Below are 10,979 nucleotides of genomic sequence, written 5' to 3'. Positions count from 1 at the left end.
GGGTTAACAAGGCATAACTATGTCCTGTGGAACTCCTTGCCAGAGGATGTTGTGAAGGCCAAGATTATAACAGGGTTTGAAAAAGAACTAGATAAATTCATGGAGGACAGGTCCATCAATGGCTATTAGTCAGGAATAGGGAGGGCAGGGATGGTATCCCTAGCCTCTGTTCGCCCGAAACTGGGAATGGGCGATAGGAGCAGGAGGTGGATCATTTGATGATTACCTGTTCTGTTCATTTCCTCTGGGCACCTGGCAATGGCCACTGTCAGACGACAGGATACTGGGCTAGATGGACCTTTGGTCTGACTCAGTATGGCCGTTTTTATGTACTCTAATCGTGGGTGAAAAGGAGGCAGCTATGTTTTCACCAGGACCCAATTGGGAGTATGTGGCGCTTGTTATAGTTTTGCCAACCCAAAATGGTCAAAAATCATGAGTCAGTCAGCTGAAAACTAGACTGGCCTAAAAATCCTAAGACTTTTAAAAAATAATAACAGTAGGTTGTGTGTCTTTTTTTTTATTTGGCTTCTGGTTTCTGAGCCTTTACGTTGCCTTGTGCAACATTTTCAAACTTACCTCCACAACCATGAGGGCTAGAAACTTGCTTTAAAAAATTAAAAAGTTGAGATTTTTGTAGATTCAATGACTGGCACTTGAGACATCACTCCAAATATGATAAGACTTTCAGTCAGTTCATAAGAGTTAGTAAAAGGGGTCTCTTTAGTGAAAGGGGGAGAAGTATAGAGAAGTAAGATGAAAGGCTGGCTTACCCTGAGAAATGCTGCCTTGTGTTGAGTTGGCTGTAATGTTGATTGTTGCCAGGAAAAGGGAGGCTCTGTAATCTGAGACTCTTGCTGTTTAGGAATAAGCTATGCTGCTCTGGTAAAGGCAGATGGACCATGACCTCAAAAGGAACACAATTTTTCTGCTAGAAACTAAAAATGGATGAGTAGGAAATTTTTATTATTCTGCCATGAACCTTACATCCCCCTTCACCAATTAGGAAAAAGAAGTGACTAAGCAGGGAAACCAGGAAATAACTGTCACTCCCTGAAATGGTCGATCTTGGCTAGTCTTGGAGGGACCAAAAATGTATTAAGGTAAAAGCAAATCCCAATAATGTTTTAAATAAAAAACAAGAACAAAAATGGGGGCCCAATTCTGCCCTTATTTGTAACCATGTGACCTTATGCCCTTGACGAGGGGCTTGATAACTGAGGGCTGACTCTGGTTCTTTGTTACTCTATTTTCTAAGAATGTCTCTTTCTCTCTTTTTGTTTTGTTTGTTTTTCAATTCTATGCACAGGTAACATTCTGTGCTGCAGGGAATGACAAACCTCACACCACACACACACTCAAGCGACCAGTAAACCACACAGGAAGAAGCTAGCAGCTATCTCAGTGTCATGTGACACTTATTTAATTTTCATAAAAACCCCCATGTTAATAGGAACAATAATGATGAATCTTACTTTATATTTCCAAATACAAAGTAAGTTAAACTCAAGTTAAGTCTGTGGGCCTATCAGTAATATAACAGTAAAAATACTGTAGGGATGTTGGATGTGACACACTGACAATATCCTGGACAAATCTTCTGGAATTAAGATAAACTTTACCGAATGAAGTTAAAGCTTACGAATTAGGTTTAAAACCTTTGGGGTCTATTGTATTAAAAATGCAGTTCTGGTGTGTTGTTGTGGCATTGTATGTACCTTCTCTAGTAGGAGGGAATATTGTCATTCCTATTACCAGCCCTTTGAAGACGCTCCTAGAAAGGTGCACAGACACTAGTTCACACTGGATTCTTCAGGGACTACCAGACAAAGAATCAGAGGAGTAACCGTGTTAGTCTGTATCCACAAAAACAACAAGGAGTGCAGTGGCACCTTAAAGGCTAACAGATTTATTGGGGCATAAGCTTTCGTGGGTAATAACTCCACTTCTTCAGATGAAAGCTGAATAAATCTGTTAGCCTTTAAGGTGCCACTGGACTCCTCATTGTTTCAGACAAAGAAAGGATTTTTGGATAAATAACCTAGTTTTAAATTGGCTCAGGGCCTTCTTCCTGATCCAGAAAATGGACAGGCCCTTGGCTCGCGGATGCTCTGGGGAAGAGCTGTGTGCTAGCTCTGTTGAACTTGTGACCACCAAAGGCACCACCGCTCCTTTATGGGGTTTTAAAGGAGGGCTCCAGCCAGAGCTTCAATCTCCCCATGTGTAAAAGCAGCTAAGGAGACTGACCACCTGTGCACAGCGCTGTGAGCACTATGGCTGAGCAGGGCTAGGTAAGGTGGTGGGGGTGTGGGCTGGGGCCATGGGGAGGAAAAGTTGTTTTTGCAGAAATCCTAGTTGCAGGTGCTGGAGAAGGGAGTAGTGGCAGGTGAGGGGACAGAGGTGTTGAGACTCTTTATCTTGAGAAAAAAGAAAAGGAGTACTTGTGGCACCTTAGTATTTTCCTCTGCATGCAGCCAATGAAGTGGGTTGTAGCTCACGAAAGCTTATGCTCTAATAAATTTGTTACTCTCTAAGGTGCCACAAGTCCTCTTGTTCTTTTTGCGGATACAGACTAACAGGGCTGCTACTCTGAAACTTGTCTTGAGCAGGGTCTCAGCTGGGACAGAGGAGCTGTAAGGAACGCCCAGAGCCCAGCTCAGGCTATTACACAAAGGGCCCTGGCGAGAGTGGCCCGCGGTAGTTGCTCCAGGACTGAAGGCTGAAAAGCGAAACCGAAAGGGAGCTGGAGCCCGAGGGAGCGGCTGCTGCGAGGAGCGTGCACGCGCTGGAAAGCCCCTCTCGGCTCGGCTAACCTGTCAGCGGCATGTCTGCCTGGTGACGAGTGATGCGGGAGGCCTCACCCCGCTGTGATTGGCCCGAGGCAGGCAGGGTATAAAGTCGCTGGCGGGCGGCGGAGGTGCCAGTCCGCTGAGGGTGAGCGCGGAGGAGCGTGTGTAGCTGGAGCCATGGCTCGGGGGCTCAGTGTGTTGATCCTTGTGCTGCTCGGACTCGCCGGCCTGGAGGCGATCCAATGTAAGACCCGCTCCGTGCCGGGACCGCTGGAGGGGCGCATAGAGACCTGTCCCGGGCCGCGCAGTGTCCGAGCCAGACGGGGGGTCCAGCCCGGGGGCCGCCGGCAGCCTTAGCCGGGGACAGCTCCCCGGGGAGCCGGGCCCCGCTCCGAACCGGAGCGCGAGTCTCGCCCCAGCTGCGCGGAGCGCGCCGAGCCCCGTGCTGGTCGCGGGGCCACCCCCCGACAGCCCGGCCCGGGAGCGGCTCCCCCGGGTGGTGCTCAGCGCCCCGCGGCCGCCCGGCTGGGTTGTTGCGGGACCCGCTGGGTCGGGCGGCTCCGGCTGGCTGTGCGCCAGGGGCTTTCTGGGAAGGCTGCCCGCCTGGCTTTCGCTTTCGGTGGGGATGGGGGCGCCTCTGCTGCGGTGGTGGGAGGGCGCTGGATGGGCCCCAGCAGCGAGGTTAGCTCCGCCGCGGGAGCCCCCAGGGCTGCGTTCCTGCTGGGGGTGCCCTGGTGCGGCTGCAGCCTGTGCCCAGAGGAGTGCTGCTGGGGTGGGGACCCCACCTCCCTCCGTGACTCAGCAGGAGCCAGGTTCCACTGACCCTGGTTGCAATAGAGTGACTGGATAGCGAGTGTGAAAAATCGGGAAGGGGGTGTGGCACCAATATAAGACACAGGCCCAAATAGTGTGGCTGTTCCTATAAAATCAGGCTGTCTGGTCAGCCTAGCTGTCAGGGAGGTGTTGGTCCTACACTGGCAGAAAAGCTGCTGTGGGCGTAGACTGTGTCTGTACTGGGGCTGTGCCAGTGTAGAGGTTCTTGTTGTGTGTCTGGCACGGGGGTGGCTCGCGTGTTGGTTGGGCTTAGGGGTTTTTCACACCCTAATGGACATGGCTAGACTGATCTCTTGTAAGTGTAAACCAAGCTGCTTTGGGCCAGTAGAACCTCAGAGCTCTAGACTCCAGAGTTACGAACTGACCAGTCAACCACACACCTCATTTGGAACTGGAAGTACACAATCAAGCAGCAGAGATATGGGGAGGGGGAGAGGAAGCAAATACTGTATAGTACAGTACTGTTAAATGTAAAATACTAAAAAAATTAAGGGAAAGCCTAATTTTTTTTTTCACAAAGGAAGGAAACTGTTTCTGTACTGCTTTCATTTACATTAAGATGGTTAAAAGCAGCATTTTTCTTTTGCATAAACAGTTTCAAAGCTGTATTAAGTCAGTGTTCAGTTGTAAACTTTTGAAGGAACAATCATAACATTTCAGATTTGTGAACAGCCTCCATTCCCACAGTGCTCATAACTCAGAGGTGCTACTGTTATTACGTGCCTTGCGGTTTCTTAACAAAGAGCTTTTAAAGGCTCAAAATCTAGGAAGCTGGCATTGTGGTTTGGCTTGGCTCGGCTCTTTGAGTCATTAGTGTGCAGCTGGTGGAGTCTGGCTGGAGGGGAGACAATTACAGCAGCTAGGATGTCACTCAGCTCTGTTCTTTTCTCAACCCCTTTAGCTGCCCCCAAAGTACATGTGTACTCCCGCCACCCAGCGGAGAATGGCAAGCAGAACATCCTGAACTGCTTTGTGGAGGGGTTCCAGCCTCCAAACATTCAGATCACCTTGCTGAAGAATGATGAGAAGATGGATAACATGGAAATGGCCGACCTTTCCTTCCGCGAAGACTGGAGTTTCCAGCGCCTGGTGCATGCCCCATTCACTCCTAATGGGAAAGATACATATGTATGCAGAGTGGAGCATCTCGCCCTTGAAAGTCCCAAGAACGTCAAATGGGGTGAGTATTTCGCTACTTCCATTTTGTTCACTTCATCCCTCAGCAATTGTAGACTGGATTTGGATTCTGTTGCTATTGAGATCCTGCACTCTGCCAGAGAATGCAGCTTGTCTGCTTAGTCACAAGTCCAGTGTCTTTTTTTTTTTTTCTTTTAAGCGTAATATAATAGGGTGAGTTCCTGATGTCATGTTTCTAGACACCTTTTGGCCTTTTCCTAGGCTCCAGTGAAGTAAACTGTCTCTAACTGCCAAAGGGAACATAGAATCATAGAATGTCAGGGTTGGAAGGGACCTCGGGAGGTCATCTAGTCCAACCCCCTGCTCAAAGCAGGAACAATCCCCAACTAAACTAAATCCCCATGAAAACTAATACACTGCATTGGAACATCTGATAGTAATGGAAAGAGGGAGAGACTAATTTCTGGAATATTGGACATGCTGTAGATCAGGTCAGGCTATATCTACACTGCAGACCTTACAGCGGCACAGCTGTACCGCTACAGCCGTGCTACTGTAAGGTCTCCCATGTAGCCACTCTTTGCTGGCAGGAGAGAGCTCTCCTGCTGGCATAATTAAGCTATCCCCAACAAGCGGTGTTAGCTATGTTGGCAGGAGAGCCTCTCCTGCTGACAATAGCACTGTCTGCACCAGCACTTTTGTTGGTAAAACTTAAGTTGGTCCAGGGGTGTTCTTTTCACACCGCTCATTGACAAAAATGCTGGCGTAGACATAGCCTCAGTTAGGAGAGCTCTGGGGAAGGTATGCACAACCCCTGCCTGCCCACTCGGTACCTGGCTTGAATGTTATCATAGTGTCTTAATGGTATCTTAATCCCTTATGCTCATCTCGAAATAAAAATTACCTGAACAGATATGTCGGATGTAACTTTTATATAACTTGCCTGTTGAAAAAGGGTAAGTGAGAAGATAAAAAGATGTATTTTATTAAAAGAACAGTTTTTGTCAGAGAAACCATTTTCAACCCCAGCCTGGTCTCTTACTTTGCTCCGCAGGCTTTTCTCTGTCTCTTTTTTTTTTTTTGATACATAATCACCAACAATAAAAGATCCAGGACTTTGAATTTGTCTGGCATCACAAGCATGACAGGGTGGAACGGAATCCAGTTGACTTCTGCTTGCTGGGAGGAGGAAACCCAATTAGTTTTGGTAAACTAAGCAAAGATGCTTAGGACAACTGGCAAGAGGATGAGGGGTGTGGTGTCCGTTTCTTTTCTGGCCCAGTCCATAGTCCCTTAGCATGAGCAGTGGTGGCTTATCACAGAGCATCTGTTTGGCTGCTAGAGTGATAGAACTCTCCTAGCTCTGCATTAGAATTGTTGTGATGGATGAGAGGGTTATTTGTGCAGCACAGCCATGTCTTGGAAGTGAAGTCTAACATCCTGTTGTCCTCTTTTTTTGCAGATCCAGATAATTAACCTGCATCTTAGACACATATGGTAAGTTATGATATTTCATTTCTTGCTGTCAAAGTGAATTTGGTGCTAGACTGATCCTTAGGTTGAAGCCCAGGGGAAGGAAGCAAAATGTCTGCCATGTTGAGGCAGAAAGCCAGAGAGAAGAGGAACAGGCAGCTCTGTCTCTAGCTTATTAGTTGGTATGTGTGTCGCCTGAAATTGTTCCACTAGTAACAATATTGTCTACTTATGGAGACTCCACTTGCTTGTCCAAGGATTAGAGAGCAGCCTTTTAAGCAAAATATACTTTTGTAAAGCTTATGACTTCACTTGGCACCTGGAAAGAAGGGTTCTTTATATGTCACAGGGTCTGCTAGTCACCAGACCCCATGGTATTTTCTCTTGATGGGTGGGAAGAGGTAGATTTGGCAGTCCTTGCTTATCATCTAGGTATATCTCCGAGGAGGGCTGGCTAATATTGCATTAAAGTTAGAGGGACAGTAGTCACTATAAGGCATCATTTGTGGCCTGGGGGAGTGGGCACAGGGCAGTCTCTTGCCAGGCAGTGCTGGAGCAGCTTTGGGTTGGTGAATTATAACAAAGGGCTTAATGTGCAGCACCAGCAAATGCAGCACCACCAAGTGTGAACCAGTAAGAGGTAAAGTTTCAAGTCCAGTTGCCTTAAACTATCTGAGACGCTTGGGCATGTAATAGAACAACACTCTGGAGGTGCAGCCGCTCGTAGAATGCGAGACGTCCAGAACCTGGTAGGGTTTATACTAGTTCAGGGGGCGGCAACCTTCCAGACGTGGTGGGCCGAGTCTTCATTTATTCACTTTAATTTAAGGTTTTGTGTGCCAGAAATACTCTTTAACGTTTTTTAGAGGGTCTCTCTCTGTAAGTCTATGTGTTATATAACTAAACTATTGTCGTATGTAAGGTAAACAAGGTTTTCAAAATGTTTAAGAAGCGTCATTTAAAATTAAATTGAAATGCTGATCTTACGCTGCCGGCCCGCTCAGCCCGCTGCCGGCCTGGGGTTCCGTTCGCCTAGGCTGGCAGCAGGCTGAGCGGGGCCTGTGGGCAGCACCCTGGTTGGCAAGGGGCCGGCAGCCAGAATCCCAGATCGGCAGCAGGCTGAGCGGGGCTGGCAGCCGGGACCCCAGACCAGCAGTGGGCTGAGCGGCTCAGCCCACTGCCACTCAACTCGCTGCCCGTCTGGGGTTCCGTCCGCTGGCTCCTGCCAGCCAGGATCCCGGCTGTCGGCCCCGCTCAGCCTGCTGCCAGTCTGGGATCCCGGCCCTGCCCTGCCCACATAGAGTAGGTACCTACCTTCTCCCTGGTTCTAGCACACTCTCTGCACTGAGATGAGTGTGCTGAGAACAGGGTTGGGGTGTAGGGTCTGGCCAGGAAATAGAATGAGGGAGGGGGCATAGGGTTGGGGCAGGAGGCTTAGGTGTGAAGTGCTTTACCTGGGCAGTTCCCATTTGGTGCGAGGGGTGCAGGTGGGAATGTGGGGCAAGGGGTGTAGGAGCTCCTGTTTGGTGCAGAGGGTGGAGGTGGGAATGTGGGGGGTGCAAGAGTCAGGGCAGGGGGTGTATGAGGAGGTTGCAGGAGTCAGGCCAGAGGGCTGGGGCGGCTGGGTATGTGTGGGGGTGCTAGAGTCAGGGCTGGGGTCGTGGGGAGGTGTAGGGGTCAGGGCAGAGGGCTGGGGTGTGTGTGGTAGGGTCGTGGGGGTGCTCCCAGCCCCCTGCCCAGAGCGGCTCACGGCAGGGGGCTGGAGGGGATATGCCCTGATTCTACCCCCCTTCTCCCCCTCCCTCACAAGGGCCATCAGCTAATCTGCAGCAGGGAGGGAGAGGAAGGAGGAGGAGCAGGAACCCAGCACGGTGGGGGAAGAGGCAGGGGAGGGGGGACCTTGCCTGCCCTGCAGCAGCAGCTGGCAGGACCAAGCTTCTTCACCCTGCCCCTGTGTGTGTGTGGGGGGCGGGGGACGGAGAAGAGCGGGGCTGGCGGCTGGGTCCCGGCAGGCCACAGCGTGCCATTATAAATCTGCTCCCATGCCGTCTTTGGCACATGTGCCATAGGTTGCCGACCCCTGTATTAGTTGTTTGCAGCTGGGATCTCTGAGCCAGGTTCTCCATTTCAGATTGCTTATTCTTTATAGTAATATAAGCTTTATTAATAAAACACAATCTTCTTCTTTTTTTTTTCCCCCCACCTTTTCAGGTCTGAAGAACTTCTGCCTTGCAATCTGAAATCAGCTTAAACCCTAACCCATTTTCCTCTGTGCTCTTCACACCCCTCACTTATTTTGTGTTGGAGCTGAATATATAGCTTTAAACTGATGCTAAATAATTTGTTTGGGGGTGGGATGTTGGATGTGGGGGTGGTCTTTTGAAATTAAAAACTTGCTAGTGTGAAATGTTAGATTTGAGCCTGGGGCCCTCATCTGTGTATGGCAGTGTGACATTAGAGCTGGCCTCACACCAAAATTATCGATGCTCTGTCTGCTTAGGTGGAAAACTTGGGTAATCTGGTGGTGGACATGTTTATAGAATCATTATAGATCTTAGGCAAAGATAAGCCAAACTTGTATTGGTCAGTCTGGCAGGTGTGCTACTGCTATTTAAACTGGCACTTGTAAAGTAAATCCTAAACATGTCTCAGGGTCTTTTAAGACCCATGGATCCTTCTTCTAATCCAGCCATGCTGTGCTCATGGTATTGAGAGAGAGAATTTGCACTGCAAATTTGGAAGATTTTTGTCTTTCCAGTAGCTCCAGAACATAAGATCTATAACAAGGTCCCAGTACAGCAGGGATGGGGACAGCATTGAGGGCTACCAGGGCCTGAGTGCAACACATGTTGCCAAGCCCTTTGGGGTGAGCAATAGTAGAGCTTTCAAGAACAACTCTTGGCTACAGCATTTCTTACTATAAATACCAATCAATTAAAATAATCAGTTAAAGCAATAAATCCATGTGTGCAAGTCTGTTAAACATTTTTGGACAATCTGTATGAATCTGTTTTACTAATTAAAAGGAGAGTGTAACACTTTGTGTGGTTCTTAATTGTACAGAATGACGTTTTGTCTTAAATATATCTTTTAAAAAAAAAAAAAACCCTGTGGAAGTTGTGATTTCTTAAGTTGAAGAGAGGACATTTCTTGCCTTGCATTGGGTTCATCAAGGCATGCGATATGTCTCTCAATGAATTAGTCTCCTTGCTGTAAGAGCAGCTGCTCAAATATTTTGTTTTCCACTTTCTGATAAAAGTAAAAAGAGATTTCTGATCCATATGATCTGATCCATATGATCATTGACTTCTCAGCTTTGTCTTCAAGTCCTGCACAGCTCTGCTCCCAACAATCCTTTGCTTTGTCCTGACACACTTCCCCTTCTCCCCCTCTTTTTGCCTCTACTGCCCCTTGTGACAGACATGGCCAGTTCACACCATTGAATTTAGTACATTTGGAGTCAATTGTATTCAATGCAAATGTTCTGTATTATTGTGGGCCTGGATGATTAATGAATTATATTGAAAATTGTAGTAGACAAGAATGGTCTTTTGAGGTCAATATGTGTGAAATGGAACTCCTAGGAGGTGAATGCAAATATCATCTAAAAGTTGGGCTTCAAAAAAAAATCTAACGCAAGATACACCCTGAGGAGGGGGCACCATTGTCCACTGACTATCTGATCCTGAAGGCTGGCGATCAAAGGCCCAAGTTGTGTAAAGAAACAGGGTGATCTGTGCCATCTGGGTTCTTTTTCATAGCAGCCTCAGCTCAGGAGGACTGACTCCAACCACAGCACCTGTGGGGGGTGATCTCTGGTAAGTTTTATTAGCATGCATGTAGGTTCTTTTATTGTTTTAGCATATTTTCTGTAGTGCGTTTACTTTAAGAATAAATGCTTGCTTAGAATCAGCTGTGTGGTAACTGGGCACTTTTGCTATTTTATCACCTCTGAAGAGAGAGCAAAAGCACAAATACCAATCTGTTATGCCCAACAAGCCAGACTGCTTAACTGTGTAGGCAAGGAACTGTGCAGTCTGGAAAAACCCTGGTTAAGAGGGGAAGAGGTACGGGTCCCTATCTACGAGCAGTGATGGGGTCTGGCTCCTTAGCCTAGACTGGGAGCCTGTGCTGGGCCATGGAAGGGAATACGGGTGCAGTTTCCAGTCCCTGTCCTTGCACAAACTCCTATAAGACATCCTCATGACCATGCTTCTGTTTTGAGTCAATTGAATGATGATCCTTGTTTCAGAGTAGCAGCCGTGTTGGTCTGTATCATCAAAAAGAACAGGAGTACTTGTGGCACCTTAGAGACTAACAAATTTATTTGAGCATAAGCTTTTGTGGGCTACAGCCCACTTCATCAGATGAAGTACTCCTGTTCTTTTTGATGATCCTTGTGTTTCTGGAACACCCAACTTCGCTATGGGGGGGGCGGAGCTATGGGAAGAAGACCAGCTCAGTGAAATTGAGACATTGTCAATAAGGGTGGTCTTCAGACAACTTTTCAGAAGGATTTTGAGTGAGTCCGTTCTTCAATGTCCATCAGGAAAGAGAAGACTTGTTCTTTGAAGACAAATTAAACAAATACGTGGTGAGTTACTTAAGGAGGTCTGATTGTTGAGGCTGCCCGAAATACTGCCAGAACAATACAAATGCCCCACCAATGGCTCTGAGAAGGTGTAACATTCAAACAGACTAGCAGATACCTACTTTAAATAAAGCTGTTGCCAGGTGTCAGGAGGG

At 47.9% G+C, this 10,979-nt stretch overlaps 1 protein-coding gene across 1 annotated transcript; it reads left to right on the top strand.

The window, feature by feature from the left end:
• The first annotated feature begins 2,876 nt into the window (after positions 1-2,876).
• Positions 2,877-10,145, top strand: B2M (beta-2-microglobulin). Its single transcript, XM_084641994.1, has 4 exons — positions 2,877-3,033; positions 4,525-4,803; positions 6,223-6,257; positions 8,445-10,145. The coding sequence occupies exons 1-3, from the start codon at positions 2,967-2,969 to the stop codon at positions 6,234-6,236; spliced, it is 360 nt and encodes a 119-aa protein (XP_084498120.1). The 5' UTR covers positions 2,877-2,966; the 3' UTR covers positions 6,237-6,257; positions 8,445-10,145.
• The last annotated feature ends 834 nt before the right edge of the window (positions 10,146-10,979 follow it).

Source organism: Lepidochelys olivacea (genome assembly GCF_965140295.1).
Source record: "Lepidochelys olivacea isolate rLepOli2 genome assembly, chromosome: 10".
Taxonomy (NCBI): domain Eukaryota; kingdom Metazoa; phylum Chordata; order Testudines; family Cheloniidae; genus Lepidochelys; species Lepidochelys olivacea.
The sequence above is the reverse complement of the archived record's forward strand: the minus strand, read 5'-3'. Positions and strand labels throughout refer to the sequence as shown.